The sequence below is a fragment of the Corylus avellana genome, chromosome ca8 (assembly GCF_901000735.1).
Source record: "Corylus avellana chromosome ca8, CavTom2PMs-1.0".
Lineage (NCBI taxonomy): Eukaryota > Viridiplantae > Streptophyta > Magnoliopsida > Fagales > Betulaceae > Corylus > Corylus avellana.
Window position 1 is genome coordinate 10,940,348 of NC_081548.1, and position 26,303 is coordinate 10,966,650.

At 40.1% G+C, this 26,303-nt stretch overlaps 1 protein-coding gene across 1 annotated transcript; it reads left to right on the forward strand.

The window, feature by feature from the left end:
• Positions 1–12,608: 12,608 nt before the first annotated feature.
• LOC132189329 (signal peptide peptidase) lies at positions 12,609–26,293 on the forward strand. Its single transcript, XM_059604022.1, has 12 exons — positions 12,609–12,766; positions 12,949–13,078; positions 14,536–14,651; positions 14,777–14,928; positions 15,044–15,129; positions 16,233–16,360; positions 22,378–22,428; positions 23,819–23,905; positions 24,055–24,124; positions 24,907–25,043; positions 25,161–25,238; positions 25,930–26,293. Exons 2-12 carry the CDS (start codon positions 13,039–13,041, stop codon positions 26,008–26,010), a joined length of 1,026 nt encoding a protein of 341 aa, XP_059460005.1. The 5' UTR covers positions 12,609–12,766; positions 12,949–13,038; the 3' UTR covers positions 26,011–26,293.
• Positions 26,294–26,303: the final 10 nt, after the last annotated feature.

Below are 26,303 nucleotides of genomic sequence, written 5' to 3' on the forward strand. Positions count from 1 at the left end.
TTGATGATTTAAGAGAATTTCACATAATTGATTGCTTGGTTTTATATGCCTAAAAATTGGATATCCTTTGTGATTTTTTCTTCGGATACATTTGGTGTTTCAATTAAATTTGGATTCCTTCTGTGATTTGTGCAATGAATGTGATACATGTGATGGTTTTGATTACTTCTTTGAAGCATAGTAAAACATACATAAGATTTAATTTGTGAGAACTTTAGATTAATATTGATGAACATGAAGTATGTTGTTATGATTTGGTGAGTGTGGATTCCTCATCCTTAGTACATTTATCTTTTGTTTTACTTTATTTAGTTTATATTGTTTTTTTTATTTTCAAGAGCCCCAAATCAAACTCTTTTTGGAACTAGGTTAGGATAAAATTAGTTTAGATATAAGTTGCTCTTTCAAAAACACAATTCTCTGTGGGTTCGACCTCGCACTTGCAAAACATTATATTGCAAACGATTCGTGTACTTGCGAGTATATTAAAATTTGCATAACAAGACCTATTAATGGTCGATCTAACCTCGGTACGTTGGGTGATCGCATGTAGCATTGTGGGTTTACTGATATCAAGACGGAATCCAAATCCTTTGTCTAGGACAAAACGACAAGGAACATTCCCCTTGTTTTAGATTTAATGGGAAAGATTATCCTGAAGCTCGGGTCTGAGTGTTTTAGTAGGTATGACTGAAACTTATGCATGTACAAGATGATAATATTTCTCACAAGGTATATAAGGATAATCATGAAGTTAAATCAGTGACTCAAGGAAAGATATAGTAAAGAAAGTGACAGTACATAAACTTTGGTTCAACTACGGAATGATTCAATGGAGGGGTAACATACATAATAAGTATGTCACGAGGATTAATTGATTAAATCAAAAATATTCATTAGAGTGCAGTCACAATTATGTATTGGTATTAATTGTGATTAAATAAAGTCCTGTGATATGATCAATGTAGACATAGTCGCAGACCTATTAAGCTAATGATTTTTTTTCTTTGGGTCCCTCTTTGAGCTGATGTAAATTGACTAGTATAAATATTGGGCCTCAATTATATTTATGTGTATTTACTTAGGATGTTTTTTTTCGTAAAACATAAGCCAAAGAGATTTATTAATCTAAAGGGCCAAGTTGGAGAAATTAGACTCAGGGAATTAAATAGAGCAATTGGGCTCATGATTTAATTCCTACAGGCTAAAGAATTAAAATAAGCATTGGGCTTTTTTATTTTAATTCTTGTAGCTAGTAAGTAAACTTTGGGCCCAAGGGAATTAATTCCAAAGGGCTAAAGTTAAGTCTAAGGAGCATTCAACTTGAGGATAAAATCCAAGCCCAAGTGCTAAACCAAGTGGAGTGGTCTAGGGTCTCAAACTCAAGCCCTAGGCGCATGGGGAGAGAGTAATCTCTTCCCCATGGCCGTGTATGTGTAGAAGGGCAAGGAAGGCCTTTTGACGCCTTGACCGAATTCTACTATGAGTAGGGTTTTCAATAGAGCAAAAGAGATTTATTAATCTAAAGGGCCAAGTTGGAGAAATTAGACTCAGGGAATTAAATAGAGCAATTGGGCTCATGATTTAATTCCTACAGGCTAAAGAATTAAAATAAGCATTGGGCTTTTTTATTTTAATTCTTGTAGCTAGTAAGTAAACTTTGGGCCCAAGGGAATTAATTCCAAAGGGCTAAAGTTAAGTCTAAGGAGCATTCAACTTGAGGATAAAATCCAAGCCCAAGTGCTAAACCAAGTGGAGTGGTCTAGGGTCTCAAACTCAAGCCCTAGGCGCATGGGGAGAGAGTAATCTCTTCCCCATGGCCGTGTATGTGTAGAAGGGCAAGGAAGGCCTTTTGACGCCTTGACCGAATTCTACTATGAGTAGGGTTTTCAAAACCCTAGTCCCACATGGTTAAGAATTAGTTTTCTCCTGAGATCCCAGTAGTATAAATAGAGGTGCCAAGGAGAAGCAAAGAAGGACTATGAATTGAGTGTGGAAACGCCTCAAACTTACAGAAGAATTGAAAAATTGTTTTCTCTCTCATGAAAGTAATACATGGCTAAGGGAGATAATTACTCTCTTGGTCTTTGCTTCTAGTTTTCTCTAGCCTCTTGAGAAAACAGTGTGAGCCCACACTCACAGTCATATTCAGTCATCGAAGAGAAGATCTGATGGAAGAATTGAATCCTGAATTCTTGGAGAATCTTGAAGTTCTTAGAGAAATCCAAGAAAATGAAATTGTTCATAAAGATCCTTTTGAAGATCAACCACAAGTTCATCAAGAACGCGGTGAACACAAAGAACGCGAAGAACAAGAAGAATGTAAAAAACATGGAATGAGTATTGACTCATACTGTAAGTTTGCAAGTTCGTTGGAACAACAATTGCTCAGCCTTACATCATGGGAAGAATGATTGTATGCTTCTACGCCCTAATGCCTAGGAGAGGCCGAAGCTACGTGTAAGTAATATTACTTATATGTTATTAGATCTAAGCATGTTTATCTTGTTGGCAAAAGTTCTTGGAGATTGTATTTTTTTAATCCACTGCGTAAAAGGAAAATTTTTTGAAATTTACGCAAACGATCCCAACAAATACAACCCTTAAAATCAAATAACATATAAAGTTCCACTTGGATAGCTATTAAAATTGAACGGACTTCGCCAATTTCCCCCCATCCGAAAGGTATTCGACTCCGACGAATGGTGAGCTTGGTAAAACTCATAGAGGTTGGGATTTAGCCGCTAGACCTTCTCCATTTGGAGGAAACAACAGTTAGACAAGGGCATGTTCTTCCACTTAACAAGAAATTTCTAGTAACTGCCTTTTCTAGTGGACACAACTTGATCATCAAGAATGGACTCAATCTCATTCCTTGACTTGGTATTTGCAGGGGCTGAAATGTAGGTGGAGGTGGGGCTGTCTTGTCTACGTGGCCTGGGTAAGGTGTGATGTCTACCACATTAAAGATGGGGCTATAAGATGCTTCAGCTGGGAGGTCGAGAAGGTAGGGATTGGGGCCCAGCCGTTTGATGACTTTAAATGGTCTAGCCTTGCAAGGGTGTAACTTATGGATAGACCCTTTGGGAAATCGTTTTAGACGAATGTGAACAAGAACAAGGTCATCTCACTGAAACTCAACATGGCGCTTATGACCATCCACCTGTTACTTATAGCTGGCATTATGGAGTGTGATTTGGCACCTAACCTCAGCATGGATAGATTGGAGGTGGGTCACAAAATCCTCCGCACCTGCATTGACTCATGGTGGAAGGGGTAGTGCTAGAAGATCAATAGTGGTTCAAGTTTTAATGCCAATAACAACTTCAAAAGGTGAACGACCAATACTTCGATTGACAAAGTTATTGTATGCAAATTCCGCTTATGGGAGGAGAAGATCCCATGCGGGGGTATGATCTAGCATAAGGCAGCGGAGCAAATTTCCCAAGCTTCGGTTGACCGCTTCGGTTTGCCCGTCAGTTTGTGGGTGGAAGACGCTTGAAAATTTGAGCTTACTGCCAAGCTTAGCCCATAAGGTCTTCCAAAAATAGCTCACGAACTTAACATCTCTATCCGATACAATAGACTTTGGTAGACCATGAAGGCGGACCACTTCAACAAAGAATAGTGAGGCGATGTGCGAAGCATTGTAGGTGCGGGAGCATGGTACATAGTGTGCCATTTTGGAGAAACAATCAATGACTACAAAGATAGAGTCATTGCCACAAACAGTATGAGGAAGGCCAAAATACAAAATCCATGCTCAAGTCTTCCCATGGACCAGCTGGGATTGGGAGGGGGATGTATAGCTTTGTATTCTATTTGTGCCCCTTAGCTAGTTGACACATGCGGCATCGCTGAACCACTGTCGATACATCCCGTTTCAGCCTTGGCCGAAAGAATCTATCCTCCACTAGGAGTATGGTTTTGTCCCTACCAAAATGCCCCGCTAACCCACCGGAATGAAGCTCATGGATTGCAAATTCTCATATAGATGTCTTGGGCAAGCACAATCTGCTATCATAAAAAAGGTACCAATCTATAAGAGTGTATTTGGGATACTCTTGTGTGGACCCAGTAGAGATATGGCCATGTATAGTACCAAAATCAGGGTCAGCGTTGTAGTGTTGCTTAAGTTCTTCAAAACCTATGACCTCCACCATAAGGGAAGCAAGTAAATGGGTTTTTCTACTAAGTGCATCTGCCACTCTGTTCTCAACACCTACCTTGTGCTTGAGCACAAAAGAGAATTGCTGCATGAAATCAATCCAGCATGCATGCCATGCATTGAGTTGCTTTTGTGAGTTTATGTGATGAAGCGAGTCATGATCGGTGTAAAGCACAAATTCCTAGTGAATGAGATAATAACACCAATATTTGAAGGATTGAATGATGGCATAGAGCTCTAAGTCATATGTTGAGTAGCACCTTCTGGTGTCATTGAGCTTTTCGCTATAGAATGCTATAGGATGGCCTTGTCGGCTGAGAACGCCCCCTACACCCACATATGAGGCGTCACAAGTGACTTCGAAAGGTTGTTCAAAATTTGGTAAGCGGAGGACTGAAGCTTCCGTCAATTTTCGCTTGATGGTCTCAAATGCATCTTGGGCTGCCTTACTCCATAGGAAGGGACCATTCTTGGTGCACTCAATGAGTGGTGCCATTATGGAACTGAAATTCTTGATGAATCACCTATAAAAGGATGCGAGGCCATGGAAGCTATGCACTTCATGCACATTGGAAGGTACTGGCCAATCTAGAACAGCTTGGACCTTTGAGGGATCCGCTGAAACTCCCTGCACAGACACCACAAATCCAAGGAAAACAACAGAATTTTGTGCAAAAGAGCATTTTTTTAGATGGAGAAAAAAATTCTCAAATCGTAAAGTGTGCAGACTTGTCGGAAATGATCCAAATGTTCAACGTAGTCCCAGCTGTATAAAAGGATGTCATCGAAGTATACGACAACAAATTTTCCAATGAAGGGCTGGAGTGTCTGGTTTATCATACACATGAAAGTACTTGGTGCATTGGTGAGACCAAATGGCATAACAAGCCACTCAATCAACCCATCTCCCATCTTGACTATTCACCTTCAGGTCGGCTGCGAATTTGGTGATAGCCATTACGGAGATCTATTTTGGAGAAAACCGTTGATCCATGTAATTCGTCGAGCATATCATCAAGTCAGGGAATGGGGAACTGGTATTTGACAATGATCTTGTTGATGGCCCGTCTATCGATACACATCCGCCAACTATCGTCTTTTTTTGGAGTGAGTAAGGTTGGAATAGCACAGGGACTAAGACTTTCACTGATGAATCCCTTGTGTAAGAGGTCATGGACTTGCTGTTGCAGCTCTTGATGCTCCTTGGGGCTCATTCGATATGTAGGGAGATTAAGGAGGGACGCACTTGGTACCAAATCGATGGCATGCTGTGAATTCTACATTGGTGGCAGTGATTGTGGTAGTTCCACTAGCGTTAGGTTCACAAATTCCTCTCGGAGCTTTTGAATTTCTTTTGGCCAACTTGTAGCTTCATTGGCCTAGGTGGGTTTGGTAATTAACATGTAAACAGGACCCCCTTCATGACAAGCTTGAGTGAACTTCCTCATTGTGAGTACCTTTGTTTTCTTCTGTTAGTTGTTCAAGCTCTTGAATCCACATGGGTTGGAGCATGATTTTCTTGCCATTACACAAGAATGCATGTGTTTGTATACCCATCATACTTCACCTTCCTGTCATACAACCATGGACGTCCCAGCAAGACATGACATACCTTCATGGGGATCACGTCGCACCATACAATATCCTTATAATGTCGACCCAACAAAAAAGCAATTAAACACCTTTGTCTCACCGGTATGGATGTGTCATCAACCCAGCTCAGCTTGTAAGGCCTAGGGTGCCCCTTTGATGGTAATTTGAGTTTACACACTACCTCTTGTGAGATAACATTCATGCCACTGCCATTATCTATGATGAGGTTCAAGGCTTTACATTTGTGTTTGACCCTTATATGGAAAATGTTGCTCCTTAGCCAATCTTCTTGTTCTTGTAGGGATCAAGAACGTAACCCAATCCTAAAAAGCGTAGGGACTTCACCATGTTGGTAAAGCTCAGAGAGTCAAAAGTCTTCGAGCCGGCCTCGCATATCGGAGTCTAATAATATGTTGGATGACTTTATGTCTCTTGGATGACCACTTGGTCCCATCCGTTGTGGAGATTGGTTAGTGTTGTGAGTTATAAATGTACTCGCAAGCGCATGAGTCATTTGCAATATAGTGTTTGCAAGTGCGAGGTCATATAGGTACAGATCAGTTACAATTCACTGATGCAAAAGCAACTTGAATTAGGCAGCTTATTCATGTTGCTATCTCTTCTGATCATGCGGCCATTTTGGAGAATGAGGTTTCTGCAAATGAAATCAAAGATACTTTGTTTCATATAAAAGCAAATAAGGCCACTGGTCCTGATGGATTTTCTGCAGATTTTTTTAAGTCTACTTGGTCTATTGTGGGTCAAGAGGTAGTGGCTGCCATTAAAGGTTTCTTTGCCTCTGGTTTATTGCTAAAGGAAGTGAATGCTACTATTCTATCTTTGGTTTCTAAGAAGGTAAATCCTTTTGCTATGGGAGATTTCAGGCCTATTGCTTGTTGTAATGTTATATACAAGTGCATTACCAAGATTCTTTCAAATAGGATGCTGCCTTTTTTGGGTGATATGGTTGACATGAACCAATCTGCTTTCATTCATTCTAGGAGTATCTCTGAAAATGTTTTGTTGGCTCAGGAACTTGTGAGAGGTTATCATAAGGAAAAAGGGAATCCTAGATGTACCTTGAAGATTGATCTTATGAAGGCTTATGATTCTGCAAATTGGGAGTTTATGCTTCAATATTTACATTGTTTTGGTTTTCCTAGTAGATTTTTGAGTTGGATCAGGGAGTGTATTACCTCTACTAAATTTTCTGTTTGCATCAATGGCACTTTGGTTCGCTATTTTAAAGGAAAAAATGGGCTGAGGCAATGTGATCCTATTTCTCCTTATTTGTTTGTTCTAGCCATGGAGTTCTTCTCTAGGATTATGGCTTATCGCACTGGTGGTAATGCTGGTTTTAGGTTCCATCCTAAATGTGTGAGCATGAGGCTCACTCATTTGTGTTTTGCAGCTGATCTCTTGATTTTTTCTGAAGCTAGCTTGAATTCTATACATGTTATCATGGCAACTCTTCTTGAGTTTGAGAATTTGTCTGGTTTGAAAGCTAACCCTTCAAAAAGTTCTTTCTACTGTTCTGGAGTTTCAAATAGAGTGAATTATGTTCTGTTGGATGAGTTAATGATGAAGGAAGGTCATCTCCCTATAAGATACCTTAGGGTCCCTCTCATTTCCTCTAGGCTTTCTTCAACTAATTGTGGGGCTTTGCTAGACAAAATTACTAGTCGTATAGATTCTTGGCTTTCTAAGAATCTTTCTTATGCAAGCAGGCTCCAGTTGTTATCCTCTGTTTTGTACAGTCTACAAGTGTATTGGTTGGGTATTTTCATTCTTCCTAAAAAGATTATTAAAGCTATTGAACAAAAATTCAATAGGTTTCTTTGGAATGGGAAAGAAGAAGCTGTAGCTAAGGCTAAGGTTTCTTGGTCTGATCTTTGATTTCCTAAAAAGGAGGGAGGTTTGGGGTTGAAGAGGCTAGAAGTTTGGAATCAAACCTCTATGTGAAGGCATATCTGGAGCATTTTTGCTAGGTCTGGATCCATTTGGGTTGCCTGGGTGAGAGAAAACCTCTTGAAAAGAAAGAGTTTTTGGAGTGTAGGCATTCCTCAGAATTGTTCTTGGAGTTGGAGAAAATTTTTGAAGCTGAGAGATATTACCAAAAGTTTCTTGAGGTTTGAGGTTGGTAATGGGGAAAACATCCATCTATGGCTGGATTTGTGGCATCCTTCAAGAGTTTTGATTGAGCAATATGGTTTTAGAGTTGTCTATGATGCTCAAAGTAATATTGAAGCCAAATTGTCCTCTGTCATTTGTAATGGGGATTGACTTTGGAGACCAGCCAGATTAGAAGCTCTATTTGAAATTCAAGCTAGGCTCTCTGAAGTTAGCATGGGCCACTGTGATAAACCAATTTGGACTGCTTCTAAGAAGGGTATCTATGTCAGTTCAGAGACTTGGGAAGCTCTTAGAACGAATAGTGCAGAGGTTATACGATGGAAGATGGTCTGTTTTCCTATTGCTATTCCTAAGCAGTCCTTTTATCTTGTGGCTTGCTATGAAGGATAGGCTTCTTACAGGTGAGAGGTTACTTAAATGGGGTTATAAGGGTGAGGTTCTGTAATACCTTGATAAAAACAATAGTTTTTATTAAAAGATTTTCTACAAGGAATGGTTAAAGGATTTATGAAAGACCCGGTTTTATAACAAAGAACCTAAGCCCACACTTATAGCCTAAAAACTCCTAAACGTTTTTAAGCACAAACCCAAGCCTAACCCTTTCTGACCGAACGTATGGTAGGGTTACCGGACGTAAGGGGGGGACCACCGTACGTATGCCAGCAAATAGTACAAGGACGTACGATAGGGGACCACCCAGACGTACGCTACTTTTTGGAAAAACCACTGGATAATACCTGTACGTATGATGCACCATTTGGACCGTTGAGTAAATAGTACCATACATGCCCCAATAGTACCAGATGTCCGCTACTTTTCAGAGTAGTTGGTAGCATCCTTAGCTTTTCTGGCCTATAAATACCTAACCCCCATCGCCCTCTAAAAACCCCTTGAGTGAATATCTTTGTGAGTTTTGTGATTTGAGAAGAAAGGAAGCATTTGTGTGCGTTCTTGCCAATTTCCAAGGTAACCCCTTGCTCATTTTATGCTTTCACTACTGTTTTTATTGCATTCTTAAATGTTGTGAGCTTTCATAAGAAGATATGTTAAGCTCTTTACTCTTTTACTTACAAAACAAGAAATGTTTTCAAAATAGTTTCAAAAGCTTCTTTGATTCCTTGTACTGCATGATGTTGAGTTTTCTTATGTTGCATGTGTTTATTCCTTAGCCTAGAAGGGGATATAGTGGCCTATAGATTTTATAGAAGCCTTAAAACACAGTTTGGAGCTGGCCTAATTCACTAACTGGGCATACGCCCTCGAGCCCGGACGTACGGTCAGAAAGCCAGGCACCAGCCCTTAAGCCCCACTCGTGTGTATTTTAGAGCCTAGCAATCCTTTTGTTAGATAAGGCTTAGTATTTTACTCGTAAGAGTCCTCTAGAATTGCGCATAAAAATGTGACGTATTGCGTTATAGCAAGATTCAGCAATGTTGGAGAATTCAAGCGAGCGTACGAGGTAAGTAAATGCTTACGCCCCTTTTTCCTTAAAAACGTGGGATATGTCAATTGACTGACCACGAGTATGATATGAGCATGTCTACATTCTTGTAACTACTCGGTAACTGCATAATAAATTGATTGACAAGATGCATTGTATGACATGGTACACCGGTACGTGCGATATAATGGTTATGGGCTTACTATATAGACTTCATTCTATGGTCAAATGTGTGTGCGTTATGTGGGTCTTGGATCCAATGATTGTTTCATGGTCGGCTCAGCCTTAATGGACGGTCACTACAAGATGGACATCATTAGCGGTGTGGGCCACCCGAGGTCAGACTCGGTCGTGCCGCTAGTGTTATGTACGGTAGCGTACAATGGCTAGGGCACTGGCATTGTATTACAAGTCCCTCGGGATAGCACCAACCCTGCTGAGAATGGGTAATATCTCGGGTAGATCTCGGGTAGACCATACATGAGAGTTGTGACCTATAAAAACATTATTCTTTCTGCATTAAAACACTTGGGCGACTGCCACCGGTAGTACACCACGCTCTGGTAACCAAAATACTATTTTTATGGTGTATTAATGGAGACAGCATCTCACTTTGAATATGTATCAAAAATGCACATTTAATTTTGCTCCAGTGGGCTCATATCATATATAGTCGTGAGATTTACTTACTAAGTCTTTAGACTTACGCTGTTATTACCCTTTCAGAAAACTTGTCATTAGAACCTAGGAGTGGCCCAGTTGCCATTACGAACTTTGCTTAAAACCTCCATGTCGTCAACAGGTTTGTTTATTATTACTGTTAATTGCTCAATGTCTTAATTTCGAGGGATATACTTGTACATTTCATGATTTAATAGTTTTCTCAGATTTATATCACATTCCTATGCATTAACTCTAATAATGCTTAGAGGGGCAATTCCTCATTTAGCCACAAGTTAGTTTTATTGAAGTAATTGTCAGTAACACTGCCAAGTTAGCCAAGGCTAATTTTGCGGGCGTGAGAGCTAGCAGCAGATGCCCTATATGCCATTCTCTTCCCTATGCTTAGGAAAAATTTCAAAAAAAACACAAAAAACACACACATCAAAAGCCCTATATTTAACCTACACCAAATGGTATCTACAGTGTTTTCTAAAGCATTGGGAAACACTGTACATACTCAATGCTTTATTAAATTATAAACAAATCATTATCTCTCCTCTCTCATTTACATGTCCCAACAATTCAATCTCCTCTCTCCTCTCTCATTTACATGTCCCAATAATTCTATCTCCTCTCTCCTCTCTCATTTACATGTCCCAACAATTCTATCTCCTCTCTCCTCTCTCATTGGCTGCAATGATAAAAATAAATAGTATTTAATTCATATAGGAAAAAAATAAGGGAATCTATTATGAAGTTTTTATTTTATTTTTTATTTTATAGGAAATCAAAAAGTAGTTTTATTCTGAAAATTGAGGGAAAATGGTTAGGGTTCTGCTGCTAGTGCTCTTACAGGTTTAGTGTTGTTTCTGCCATAACCAACTGGAAACTTGTGATCATATTTTCTTTGAATGTAGCTTTAGTTCTAGAATCTGGAAATTTTGCATGTTTCGTTGCAGAATTGATATGTCTCCTGTGGTCTAGGATGATCTTGTGCAGTTAGACTGTAATAGCTGAGGGAAAAAATCTCTTAATTGCTTGTTATGTCGTGCTTGGTTCTGTTGTTTATAACCTTTGGCGCACAAAAAATGAGCTTAGACATGCTAGTACTCCAAGCACTGAAGAGCAGCTTTTGAAGCAAATTATGTGGGAAGTCAGGACTAGACTTATTGGGAAAAGAGGGTTTTCTAGAACTAGGGAGAATCTTATGTTGTGCTCTTGTGGAATTTACCTGCTGCTATACTCTGTAATGTTGGCTTTTAGGTTTGTTTTTCCCTGTTTTGATTGTTATCTCCCTTTGTAAGGGTTTGTAACTGTGTTTGAGGAGTTGCTCTGTTTTGAGCTTTGTTTTTAATGAAATCTCTTATTCATAAAAATAAATAAATAAGTTCTAAATTTTTATTTTTGCAATTAAATCTTGAGAGAAAGATTGGTCATTTTGTCAAGGAAAGAGATTTGTGAATTAAGATTTCTACTCCCCGTCAAAATCATATTGTCCTCACCATCAAATCTAACAAACTAAAGAATTGTTTTGACACTAATTTTCGGAGAAAGTCACCTGATGGTGGGCGGTGGCCGACGTCATTGCTTGCCGGTGGGCAGCAGTGCTTGGCTGGGAGACGGGGGAGGGTAGCATTCATGGGAGAGCAACGTGTGGGGTGGGGAGAGAGAGGAGGAAGTGAAAAGAGAGAGACAAAGTTTTTTTTTTTTGTTATTATTATTATTATTATAATATACTTTACCCTTCTAAGAGTTAAAAAATCCTTAGAAAAATCCCTAGTGGTAGACCAAACTATCGCAGATATGCGGTAGTTTGGTCTACCGCAACTAGCTAAATCAATTATTCATATTACACTTTCTAATTATTTTGCCAATAAATTTTCATTACATAAATTATTTAATATTTAGCTTCTAGTAAATCTATAGTTGCCTTAGTTGATAACAAGAAAAAACATTTGAAAGTAATAATAATAAAGGAAGAACATAAAAGGCAATTAATCATAACAAATTAAAAGAGTTTTCTAAAAGTGAAATCCAACAACATTACAAATCTAGCAAATATAATAAACATAAATTACAAATCCGACAAACATAAGTTAATATATATATATATATATATATATATATATATAAGAATGTTATCCGCATTCGCATATGCGGATAGCAGATAGCAGATTGCGTTTAAGTGTGGATGCGGGTGGTTATTATTCACCCGCATTTTCACCCCCAAAATTAACGGATTAGGATCCTCTGCATTTTATTTGAAAATGGAGAGGATCAGGTTAGTATTTTTAAGATGAGTAAAATAGTTATTTTAATTTTTTGGACAATTTTACGGTTTTTACCCCTCTTAAAGACGCTTACCGACTCCTCTCAATTTCAAATATCCGTTCAAATTAAAGTTTTAATTTGAAATTGACAATAAATTTTAGAATAAATTACATATTGCTTTATACTTATGAAGAGATCATGGACGAAGATAAGTATCTCAAAAATTTAATTATAACCAATCTGCGACGCAAACCTTTCCCAATTACGTTCAAGGTGCTGTTTTACTGGGACGTCACCCCTCGAAACAGGCTGACATGGCTAAATGTGATTGGATATCAGACCTCATGCTGCGTGGCTCGCTTACGAAGAGTCAAGTCGATCGTCAAGGACCCCAATTCATTAGTTAAAACCCTAACTCTGCACGGCATCGAAATCTCTCTCTCCGACGCCCTCTCCGAAAGCAAACCGGTGGAAGATATCTGTGCCGCAGATGAATAGTACTGATTTTCTTTATGCTACGAGAATTTTTTTTCTTTGTTTTATATTCCAATTTCCATTTTTTATACATTTTTGGTTCAAACATTGAAATTCTGTTTCTACGTTGCGAAATTCAATTATTTTGGGCGCAATTGAAATAAATCTGACTAATCCTTTGGCATTTTCGATTCATTTTGTGTAGGTTTGTGATCGCGGAGGAAGCCATTTCGGGAAAATTTTGATTTGATTCAGCGAGAGTTTTAGTGAAGCTTGTAATTAGAATAAGATAGAAATGAAGAACGTTGAGCGAATTGCGAATGTAGCTTTAGCAGGTTAGCTTTTACATTTGCTGTTTTGTGGTGTTAGTGAGATTCGATTTGTTGGAATGGTGCGTTGCTTTATTTTAAATGTTAATATTTTTTGGTGTTGGTTCAAACTTTCGTGAAAGCAGCTCCCAGGGCTGATCGCGCATTGGGTAAAATTAGAAATTTTAATGGTACTTGGATTGAATACATTTCTTAAGAACTTGACATGGTATTTTTCTTGAAAAATTGTGTTTTGTGTGTTAACTCGTCTATATGCTAACTTAAGTTTATGCATTTATGTGGTTTAGATGCCCCTGTTCTGAGTTTTCTTTAAAAAATTTGCTAATGTGGTAAAATTAAAAATTTTAGATGTAGCCCTCCCTCCCCACCTTTTCATTTGTTCAGCTCTACCAATTACTTCGCAGTGGCAACTTTTGTTAATTGGGTGCTTGAAGTGTTGCCTCGAGTGTGCATAAAGTTATATTACCAAATTGAAAATTACGCTGGTTTTCTTCATCTATCTGAATTGGTTGCTGTTTTCTTATAATAGTACAAATTAGGACCTATTTGGATTCACCCTTATTGCTCAACTTTTCATTTGAGTGCCTAATATCTAACGTGCTTCTTTTTCCTGGGCTTCTCTCCCAAATGGTTTGACATCTCTGCTATTTATTCCTTAATATATTCTTACCTTCTGTGTTGTGACCATTTAACTTGATAAAACTTGTTTTATCACTTAGCAAATTTTCAGAAAGATTTTTTCTTGTTGGAATTATCAGTTTAATTGCAGAATAATGTTTGCTTAGAATAACCATTCTCTGGACATTTTGGAGATTAGTTAGCTTGTGATGTTGTTCTATTAAGGTTAGAAGTTTTCATTTTCCCTTGGTCTTTTAATTTTGTTTCATGTACGTATCCCTTTGGTTTCTTTGTCCACTTTGACTACACCTATTAATGGATACCGCTGTTTGGTTTAGATAAAGGAGCTATCTTACAAATTGGAATATTACATAGAAAAAGTTGGCAGTGGATCCTATCTCCATGCTTGTGTCACTTTGGCTGTGACCCTATCTCTATCTGCATTTGATTCCTGGTTGCTGTATTGGTAGCAGTTGGTAGTCATTAGTCATTCAAGACACTTACTTTCTAAACCTCCTATGCTTGTTGAGTCAAGTGCAGCAAGTGCTATAGCAATTCTTATGTGTATATATATATTAAATGAGTGTTATATGGTAGCCATTGTCCCGGCAGTGTTGCTGCAAATTCTATATCCTATTATAAGTTCTATGTGGTAGCGTATTTCTAATGTTCTTGAGTTACTGATCCAGTGGTCTTTGGACCAAATGGCATCTCTTGTCAGCATTAACATGGGTTGGAGACTGGGCAGGGGTCACGTGCGTGAGTTGTATTTTCCTATAAAAACTGCCCTGGAGATTTGGAGCTTGACCATATGCGAGTTAATTTACATTGCTTTTTGAATGCAGGGTTAACTTTAGCACCACTTGTTGTGAAGGTAGATCCAAACCTAAATGTTATTTTGACTGCCTGCCTCACAGTTTATGTGGGTTGCTATAGATCTGTCAAGCCAACTCCACCTTCTGTAAGTAAAGCAGCTCCAATGTTCATCATCTTCTACATCTATGTTCTTTTTTCTTTTTTCTTTTTTTTTTTGCTTAAGGACTCCCAACCAATCTTTCCTGAAACATGTAATGTATATTTATGCAGGAGACAATGTCTAATGAGCATGCCATGCGGTTCCCTTTTGTTGGGAGTGCAATGCTGTTATCCCTATTTCTTCTTTTTAAGTTTCTATCTAAGGACTTGGTTAATGCTGTATTGACGTGCTACTTCATTGTGCTTGGGATCGTTGCTCTTTCGTATGTTATTTCCGTATGGGGTTATTGTTATTTATAATAACTTAAATACTCAATTGGAACTGATTTCTATTTGTCTGCTTCATTATCTCATATATTCTTTCTTTCTCTTTGGCAGGGCAACATTGTTACCTGCTATCAAACGTTTTTTGCCTGAGCATTGGAATCAGGACGTTATCACCTGGCATTTCCCATATTTCCGTTGTATGTGATGTCCATTGTTGTTATTATATTCTAATTATTATTCTGATTCTTGGTGTGAATCTTTTTTCTGTGAACTCTTACATCCATTCTATTTTTGTTATATCTGCTCTAGTCTGTTATTTCACTAGTAAATTGATGCCTATATTTTTCAATTAAATATTTTACTACTGCACTCTGATAGATATTTGGCAGTGCTGTCATATTGTTATTCTGCAGTAGGTTTAGATATTTAGCAAGTGGTAACTGTTTTTTGGTTTTATGATGGATTGTAGCATTTTTTTAGAGCAATTTTTGCTCTATTTTTCTTGGTTGTCTTTTATTTTATTTCAGAGATGGAAAGTTTTGCTAGTTTAAATCAAAGGGCTTAAATTGTACTAATATCTCAAGAGTTTCATCTTGCATATGCAATCCTATGGGCTGGGCTAATCTTTCTATACCTTTTATTTGCATTCTTCCAATATATTGGAGCCATTCTTGATCTTGAAATAAGAAAGATGGGCAGAGAAAGCATGAGCTGAGATGGAGAATAGAGTTCTGTTTACTTAGCATCATTAATGTCCCTTGTCTTATATGCCTTTTTTTTTTTTTTTTTTTTTTTTTTTTTTTTTTTAAAGTAATTGGTCTTAAGGAGGGAAAGGGGAGATTTGAATTAGTGACTTTTGCTTCATGAGGCGTGGTAGTTAGTAATGTCCCTTGTAATATGTGGCTTAAAAAAGGCCTCTTAGGCTTTTCCAAACTTCAACTGTGTTTCTATTTGATACTACCTTTAACATATTCAGCAAAGAGAAATGAAAATAATTGCTTGAAGTTTAATGATATGCTTTCTGAAATACTACATTTGCTGGGGCACCTTGCTGTTCTAGGAATTTAATGCATTTACTTGGTTGAGTCTGAACAGCTGCTTCTTCTAACACTTTTTTTAACTTCTATGTGCCACTTCTTGGTCAAGTGCATGATGATTTTTCTTGTTCTTTGACACGTCTGCCATTTGTGAAGGCAGTTTCACTGGTTTTCTCCTTCTCTGAGTTTTCATTTGGACTAGTTGACATTATCTTGCTTGTATTATGCAGAATGATATTTTTCCTTACACCTTTCTTACACAGCTTTGGACATTGAGTTCACAAGGTCTCAGATCGTTGCTGCTATCCCTGGAACCTTTTTCTGTGCATGGTATGCTATGCAGAAGCATTGGCTAGCTAACAACATATTGGGGCTTGCTTTCTGCATTCAGGTTGGTAGCTTCCTTCTAAATGATACCTGTATGTCTTTATTTAGCACAAATGATCCTGCTGTTATGTATTTGAATGTTTAGTTTTTTGGAAAATTATCTATTCCTTTTGTACTGTAATTTATGATCGACAATTTCATGCATCTTAATGTTTTTATATTTAATTCTATAACTATGAGCTCTAACGGTGAGGAATTTTGTTAATCCCCCATCATTTCTTGATTGTTTGGAGCATTTACACTTCTAGTATTCTTTGGGAACTAATCTAGATATTATAGTTTGGTGAGATGAAAAACTTTGCTTCTCTCTCTCTCTCTCTCTCTCTGGAGCGTGGGCGGCGCGTGAGGTAGTCTTGTAGGCAAGAGTGGCGGTATTATGGCGGGAGGAAGATTGTGGTCAGTGGAGGCGAAGGAGTTTGAACTGGTGGTGAAGAGAGGGGCAGCAGGGGTAAGGCTTTTCGAGAGGAGCAAAGGGAAACAAAGGTCAATATTCATTAAGTCAGACGAATTGGAGTGGCTGTTCAGGAATGTGGAGGTGCTGGTGACGGTGGACACCTCAGAGGTGTTCTGGGATCAGTCCAGAGCAGGTTATCCACGGTTCATTGCTCAACGTCGATCAAACAGGCATGGGAACTTTCTGACGTTGGAGGAATTTGAAGGGAGGCGAAGAAGCGGTATGGTCCTCATTCCAGAAGGGCGTTATGGGCAAGGTTGGGAACGTTTTATTTTGGAGCTTTATTTAGCTAGATCGTCCCTTCGTGATACCAAGGAAAATAAGAAAGATCATGAGGAGAAGGATAGGAGGAGCTACGTTGAGGTCCTAGGGCTGTCAGGGAATATGGCGGAGGAGTGCTTTGGCTCTTTTACAGAGCCGGTGGCGAGAGTGCCCAGCTGGTTGAAGGACTCCTCACTAGCGAAGGAAAAGCTTGCTTCAGGCTCGGTGAAATCAGGTTTGCGACCAAAGGTGCCTGAGACGATGAGAACCCAGTTACCGGAGAGGTCTCAAAAGCCGCCGAGGTACCAAAGTGAAGGTAGAAGTCAGCTGGAGAAGAAGAACAGTAAAGAGAAAGAAGAGCAATCAGCCAAGGCACCGGCGAGTGGAAGTCAAGCGCGGGAGAGGTCGCCTGTGACGAAGAACTGTACTGTGCAAGCACTGACGGGACGGGGAGTGGTTGAGTGTCAGAATCAATCCCATACCGGTGTAAGCCTTGAGCTCCGTAACTGCAGGGAGACGTTGGAATGGCTGAAAAAAGAAATTCACGTGGGTTTGCATCGTCTGGAGATGGCTATCCTTAGAGCAGAGTCAAGTGGGCCAAGGCTGATGGTAGAGGAGTATGGAGGTCCGGTCCTTGAGGTTAGACAGAGGGAGGAGATGGTGGGGAATGGCCCAAGGCCTGAGACTAGCCCTCTTTTGGTTCCAGCGAGTAGCTCAGATATGGGGAAGGGCTGGGCCTTTAAAGTAGGCTCTCGGCCCAGGAGACTTCTTAAGTTTAAAAAGAGGGTATCTGCAGTTAAGTCCAAACTGAGTGTGGACTCAGGCGTGGATAAGTTTAGCAGAGGGAAAGTGGACTCTAAGGGGAAAGAGAAGCTTGCAGCCCACACAGTGACCACGAGCGGGTCGTCGAGGGACCGGAAGGGAGGTCACGCCGAAGATCTGGGGGCGTCGTCATCGGAGTCTTTGATGGCGAGGTCGCCGGAGGCCATGGTTGGTCCGAGCGATGACGATGGCAGCTGGGAGGTATTTCCCGGTGAACATTCCAATATGGAGGTTGGGTTGGGTTCCATCGAAGAGACGCAGAGCACGCCGGCGAAGTCTCCGTTGGCCCTGGGCTCAGCAGGATTGCCCCGATCTTCACAGGTGAAGACTCCGCCGGTGATACCCATTGCTGGGACTGCGGGGGCAGCGTCGACCCTGGGTCCTGGAGAGGAGGGGACGCGAGCCGTGGCCGGTGCTCCGATGCTCTCGCCGGCAGTATCGCCGGTAGTCCAAAACGGCCCTGTTGAAGGCTTGGATAGCCGCGTGGAGCGCACCGGAGCCCATTCTGACGGTAAGAAGACTTCAGAGCTTGCCGGAGCTTCCCAGAGTGCAGCGTTGAAGGGTTTGGTGGTCCAAGGCTCGGCAGGACAGGCCCAGTTGTTGAAAGAGAAGTGCTCGACGATGGTGAAGATCGCAGAAGCAGTGGAGGTAGCACCGGGATTGGATTCTGGCAGTGTGGGGACACGTGTTCTGCCTGGTGAGTCTCCTATCCAGTCGGAGTTACTGTCGCAGGTCAGAGGGGAGGGAGTTCTGGTTCCGGCTCTGACCGAGGCTAATGAGCTGGTGCCGTGGGCGCAGGGAGATGGGCTTCAGGTAGGTTTGGAGGCTTGTGAGGGGTTGGGCTTGTTGCAGGACACTAGGATCATAGCTGATTACTCTGCTGGGAAGGTGGGCAGGGAGGTTAAAGCTCGAGTTGTAAACACAGATTCTTGTGAGGTCAGTGTGCCTTCTCCCTTGAAGTCGTACGGGCCCAATGATGGGGGTGTGAAGGGATACTCGGATTGGGTAATCCAGTGTGCTAATGAGATTTATCCGATTGTGAGGATCTCTTACACGGGTCACAAGTTACAATTGCTTGCGCTTTTGACCTTCTTGGAAGAGGAACGTCAGAACAATGAGATGATCTTGAATACGAGCAGTGGGGCTAAGGGTAAGAGGGAGATTAGGAATTTGGAGTGTTCTGTGAACTATGATACTAAAGGGGCGAGTTCAAGTCGCGGAAATAGGAAGGGGAGGGGGCAGGTGGTGTCATTATGAAGTTAAATATACTTTCTTGGAATGTGAGAGGGCTGAACAGGAAGGATAAACGCCTGAGGGTGAGTAATATGCTTAGGGATTGGAATTTTAATTATGTGAGATAATAGGGTGGTGGAGAAGGTCGAGGTTTGTGTGGGGTCTTACACCTTGGCAATATCTTTTAGAAACAGTGGAGACCATTCTGTCTGGGCTTTTGCTGGGGTTTATGGCCCCAATCTCTATAGGGACAGGAGGCTTCTATGGGAGGAATTAGTGGGTGTTATTAGTTGGTGGGATATGCCTTGGTGTATTGGGGGTGATTTCAATGTAACTCGCTTTCCCAGCGAAAGATCAGGTGATGCTCATTTAGACTCGTCCATGATGGAATTCTCGGATTTCATTTCGGATCAGGGGCTCATGGATCTTCCCTTGATTGGGGGTTTGTATACATGGCCAATTTCAAATGACCCCCCCCTATGGTCAAGGATTGATCGGTTTCTTATTTCTCCGGAGTTGGAGGCCCGGTGTCCAGGGGTTAAGCAAAAGAGACTTTCCCGCCTGTGCTCGGATCACTTCCCAATTTTACTAGAGATGGGGGAAGTGTCAAGAGGGAAGAGGCCGTTTAAGTTTGAGAACATGTGGCTTAAAGCAGACGGTTTTGTGGCCCAAGTGAAACAATGGTGGGATTCCTATGTGTTTCATGGTTCGCCAAGTTTCGTGTTTGCTAGCAAGCTAAAGGCCTTAAAGCTGAATTTGAAGATTTGGAATGAAGAGGTTTTTGGTAACCTTGATAGGAATAAGAGGATGCTTCTTGAAGAGCTTCGGTTATTGGATGCGAATGAAGAAAGTAGGGCTTTGGAGGAAGGGGAAGTTAGGAGGAAGGCGGATGTGGCTCGAGAGCTAGAGAATTGCATGCTTATGGAGGAGGTGAGTTGGAGGCAGAAGTCCAGGGTGATGTGGCTAAAGGAAGGAGACAAATGCACGAAATTTTTTCACTCCATAGCTAATTTTAATAGAAGATACAATTCTATGGATTCTCTCATGATTGGAGACAGCATCTCTTCAAATCCGTCCGAGATTAGTGAGTATGTGGTTGAGTTCTATCAAAGACTTTTTTCGGAGCAATGTCACTGGAGGCCTATGGTGGATGGTATCTCCTTTGATTCCATTTCGGAGGAGGAGGCTAGATGGTTGGAGAGAGATTTCGAAGAAGAGGAGGTAAGGAAGGTAGTGTTTAAAATGAATGGCAATAAGGTGTCGGGTCCTGATGGGTTTTCTATGGCATTCTTCCAAGTTTGTTGGGAGGTGGTGAGGGAGGATGTAATGAAGGTGTTTAATGCTTTTCATGCTGGGGAGAGGTTTGAGAAGAGCCTTAATGCCTCTTTCATTTCGCTAATTCCGAAGATTCCCGGAGCTACTAATCTCAGAGATTTTCGGCCTATTAGCCTTGTGGGAGGTATCTACAAGATCATAGCAAAGGTGTTAGCAAATCGATTGAAGGTTGTGCTGGATAAGGTCATTTCTCAATCCCAGAGTGCCTTTATTAAAGGTAGGCAGATTCTCGATCCTGTCTTGATTTCTAATGAATGCCTAGACAGTCGGCTGAGATCTGGGGAGCCAGGGACACCAAAAAAAGCACGTAGGCACCATTTTCCACACCACGGCACTCTCCCTCCTCCCCGAAGACCACCAACAAGCGAGTAAATCCGAAACCCTCTTCGGCATCACCCAAGACAACCCAAACCGACTGAAAAAGGTGCTCCACAAAGTATAAGCTACCTCGCAATGAAGGAGAAGATGATCCACCGTCTCCTCGGACTTCTTGCACATACAACACCTGTTTGTCACAATCACCCGTCGCTTTCTAAGATTGTCCAGGGTCAAAATTTTTCCCAAAGCCGCCGACCACACAAAAAAACTCGCCCTCAGAGGAGCTTGGGTACGCCACACACTCTTCCACGGAAATCCTCCCCCAACAGGACTCGCCAAGGCGGCGTACAGGAGCTTGACCTTGAATCGGCCTCTTTTGGAAGAATTCCACCACAACCTATCTTCACACCCTCGCCTCACTTGAGCAGCATGTAACACCTGGAAAAAAGAAGCCAACACCTCCACCTCCCAATCATGCGGAAAAGCTCACATTCCACTGGTTAGTGCCACCCAGCACCTCCAGATGCTCCGCCACTGAAGCATCCTTAGCGCAGGCAATGCTAAATAAACCTGGAAAGGCATGCTTGAGAGCCAAATCACCACACCACAGATCGTGCCAAAAGCGCACCTTAGACCCCTCCCCTACCTGAAATCGAGTAAACCTTTGGAAATTGGCCCACCCCTTCCTGATGTTCTTCCATAACCCCACCCCCAGAGGACCACCCGGCTCCAAGGAACACCACCCTCCCCAAAGACTACCAAATTTCGTATTCACCACAGCCCTCCACCAAGAATCTCTCTCTAACCCATAACGCCACAACCACTTCCCTAAGAGGGCGCGATTGAAGACCCTAAGGTTCCTGATACCCAAACCTCCCTCCTTCATCGGGGTGCAAACCTTCGCCCACTCCACTAGGTGGAACTTGAACTCATCGCCTAGACCTCCCCATAAAAAGTCCCGCTGCAACTTCTCAATCCTCTTTGCAACACTACCTGGAATGGGAAAAAGTGACAAATAGTACGTCGGCAAGTTGACGAGAGTACTCTTAATAAGCGTTACTCTCCCCCCCTTAGACAGATAAGATCTTTTCCACACGCCAACCGACGTTCTATCCTATTGTATACTTCCAGTGTACCTTGGGGCGCCTTTACGCTTTTTAATAAAACTTCTTATTACTTATCAAAAAAAAAAGTTTGGTGAGATGTATATTTTAGTTCCTGTCATGGATTTGTTTTAACTTGAGAAGGAAACAAGAAACCACCTAAAAAGAGAGGGAGTATCCGGCACATGCTTTAGTTATCGTGAAACTAATGCTCTTTAAGAATTTTGTGTGATTATTTTTCTTGTTTCTCTCCCACTAATGTTAGGCATTTAAGTGAATGGTGTCATATGGGTTCCTACACTGATTCATTTTCCTGATATGATTCACATTTTTGTTGCAATCTTTAAGTCCGTAACTGGTGTTCGAAATATGTCATTGAGATACTGTTATGCACTGTGTTTATGTAGAATATTTAGTCAATCCATTTTTGTTTCATGTATAATGTAGTTACTGAGTACCATGATTTGAAAGATTTCATTTTTTTTTTATTTGTAGGGAATTGAAATGCTTTCTCTTGGCTCTTTCAAGACTGGTGCCATCCTCTTGGTAAGAAGTGGGACTTATTGATTTTATTATAATTATTCCTTTTAGAAGTACTTTTTATTGTAATAAGAGTTATTTTGACGTTATAGATTGTTTGATTTCTATTTATATGTGTATTTATGCACATACATATGTACACGCACCCACACTTATATATGTAAATATGCATCAGTCATTTATCTCTATGGGTAGTAGTCTTTGTACTCCCCCAAATTGAATGACCATTTTTGCAAATATCTTGTTTTTAAGATCTGTTGCTGTTAGGCATGCAAATGAGCTTTGCTGCAGGCTCAGCTTGTTTATATAAGTAACTTGATCCCTATCTTTTCAGGCTCTGTTGAAAAACAAGCCAAGCCTGAATATACATGGTGACTCAGTTTTCAACTCATGAGCCTGAACAAATATGAGTGAAGCTTGATTTTAGGCCCATAGCAGAATGGCAAACCTAAAGCTTGCTGTTACTTATCTTTTATTGGTTCTTTAGATAGTCAAGTCTTGCTCCAATGGTCTTCTTGAATAGGTTTCCCTATATGCTTGACTTGCTTTCAATTTTGCTTTTCTGATTGGTAAGTTACGCACTCGGTGGGACATGAACCCACAACCTCAACCTCCACCTTGCTACAAAGGGAGGAAGTACCATTAGAGCTAAAGCTCATTGGTCAATGTCGATTCTGTTGATTCATTGTTCTTGAAAGGATCAATAGTTATGTTCACTCTCTTCACTACCACCACAACCACCATTGTAGCAATAGATTTTACTTCCATACTTTATATGCGGTGATTACACTGCCTGCTGTCTCCCTCTGCCAACACTAGCACTGCAACTGCTGGGACCACCTTTTTCCCCCTATTTTTGTTGCCATGGAGCATACTTTTCTAGTTTCAGTACAATTGTATCCCTAATCCTTCCTTTCTAAAGTAGAATGTGAAACTCTTTCCTTTTCATGTCAGTGCATGACATTCTTCTATTAATGTATACTTGGCTGCAAAATGCTTAGATTCAAACTAAAGGAAATTTTTCTTGCTATAAGAACCTAAAAGATGATACATTGAATAGTGCTTCGTTTGATCATTTGTTGCTAGAAATGTCTCTCTCACTCTCTTTCTTCATTGGTGGATGTCTCTTTGATACCTAATATATCAGATCCAGAATTTGTTTCATACTTGCATGATTACTGCATTGTTGCCTATTTATCTTCCTTCTCTTTGTAATTAATGTATTTAACTTGAGCTTCCGAAAATATTTGAAGATCCCGAATATAATATATGAAGAACATGTTTTATATTGCCGTTGTCTGACATTGTCAAGATGTTTGGTACCTAGCATGCAGCTAATGTGCTCGGTTTAATTTCCTGTATATATGTAATTTTTTCCCATCCTCAACCCTTGCAGGCTGGACTTTTTGTATATGATATTTTCTGGGTTTTCTTCACTCCAGTGATGGTCAGTGTTGCAAAATCTTTTGATGCTCCTATAAAGGTGAGCAATCTAAGTAAATTGAAATGTACATGTGCTGTTAAAGTTCTTTTTTATCTTTTGAATTCTGCATGTTGCATTCCACAATTCTGTTACTAAGAGTTGATGCTGTCTATCATTCTAATTGTTCAAGTTATTCAATTCTTCTGCAGCTTTTGTTCCCTACAGCAGATTCTGCTCGACCATTTTCCATGCTTGGACTTGGTGATATTGTAATACCCGGTAAGTTTGAGACCTTTATCGCCTGCTTTGTCTTTCTGTGAAGTTTACATTCGTCTGTTCATTTGTTTGTGATTTTGCTAGTAAAGACACTAAAGGGTCTTGAGTATTGGCCTATTGGAAATCAGAGGGACATATTCATTGCTGCTGTGGACCTTGCACATTACATTTGCAGCTAACATCAAGGCACACATGGAACTTATTGTTAAACTTCGCAGAAATTTCTCCCTTAAAACTTTTATTGCACATTTATCAAATTTCTGGGCACCTTCCTCTTCTAATAGCACATTTTGTAGACCCCTTGTTACCAGTATGACATAGTTTTACTTTACTCTCTCTTTCTCTGTCTGCTTTTTTAGTAATTTATTATTTGGTTGGTGGATGAATTTTGTCAATCAGAAGCTTTTCAACTACTGATTTCATCAAGTTGAGGAGAAGTTGAGTTTGTCTACTCAATGCACTTCTCTCTAGGTGAACAAAAACGTTTTGACACATCTTCACCCTTTTTCATTCAAATTTTCTTGTGGCATTATGGACAAGTTGGATAGGTCATGGAAAATATTGCTGATGAATTGGTATTAGATAGGATGATCCCTTTGGAAACAAATATGAAGACTGGAAATGACTCCTGTACCACAGCTACATATTCTTTGGATCAGATTTTAGAGTTGGCCTTTGGCAGCTTTTTTTTTTTTTTTTTTTTCTTTGGCAGCTGTTTAATTGTGAATTTGTACATATTTCACCAATATGTATTGTGCAATGTAATATTTACTTTTCTCCTTCAGGTATTTTCGTAGCGTTGGCTTTGCGATTTGATGTGTCTAGAGGGAAAGACAGCCAGTATTTTAAGAGTGCTTTTCTCGGATATGGTGCTGGTTTGGTTCTTACAATTATTGTCATGAACTGGTTTCAGGCTGCACAGGTGACTATTGCCCGATCCTCATTATTGTATTCATATTCATAAAATACATGTCGGATAATATTCCCTCACTTCATTTTACTGCTTGATCCTCACTGTTTCTCCTACTATACTTTTCAGCCTGCACTTTTGTATATTGTACCCGCTGTTATTGGATTTTTGGCTGCTCATTGCATATGGAATGGCGAAGTCAAACCGGTTTGTTCATCACCCTTATATTTTCTGTTATCTGCACTGATTTTCTCATTCTATGCTATTACTGTAATTAATATTGCACAAATGTTAAATAGAATGATAAATTTTCCTTTGTCAACCATGAAAAATGTAGCCTGTGACCAACGGAACCATCCAGGAGGCCAACAGAATGCTATATAACTATTTTTTCTGAACCTAAGACATGCCAGGCTCTGTTGTTGCATATTATAGGTTAAAGGCCTCTTGGTTAATAAAGAAAAAGCAAAGAAAGGAGAGAGAGAGAGAGAGAGAGAGAGAGAGTTGATAATTGTCTTGGCTGCATATTTCTTTCAGGGGATTAATAACAATTGTTGTTAGGAATTCAAGATTGGTATCTCTCATCCTCTGCATCTAGTTGCAAAACATGGCCAACAGAGTGCTATATAACTTTGTATCCCTAAATAATAGATGAAATCATACTGCTTAAAACAATTTGGCGTGTGCTGAAGAAACAAGTTAAAATCATAATATTGAGAAACATAAATCTAAGGATTGTGTGAATTTGTTGGGATGTAATTGCTCATATTAACTATCTAAAGCTTATCAATTTCATTTAGATCATATTTGTTTAATAACTTTGCCTGCAGTTGTGGCCTGCAATCTTTGTAAGCAATATTTGGCTGATTAGATACTGGTCTTCTGTCATACTGTGCAGTTGTTGGAGTTTGACGAGTCTAAGACTGCAAATTCATCCCAAGAAAGCAGTGATGCCAATGATAGCAAGAAGGTGGAGTAAGTTGAAAAAGCCTTGGACTGATGAAAGAAATACTGCTATTCTCTGAGGATCCATATGCACTTAGAGCTTAATCGCGGCTAACTTATGCAAATGAACAACACATTAACGTGTTTTGGGATTAAGGAAGAAATAATATTTTAGCCTCTTATAACAATACAACAAATAGTTTTTAATTTCTTTCTTTGTTGCCCCAATACAACGGAATTTTAAATTCCTTACTGCTCCATTTGGGGCCTTTGAGCAACATCTCCATTCCTATTGCATGTTTCTTTTTCTTTTTTTCTTCTTTTTCT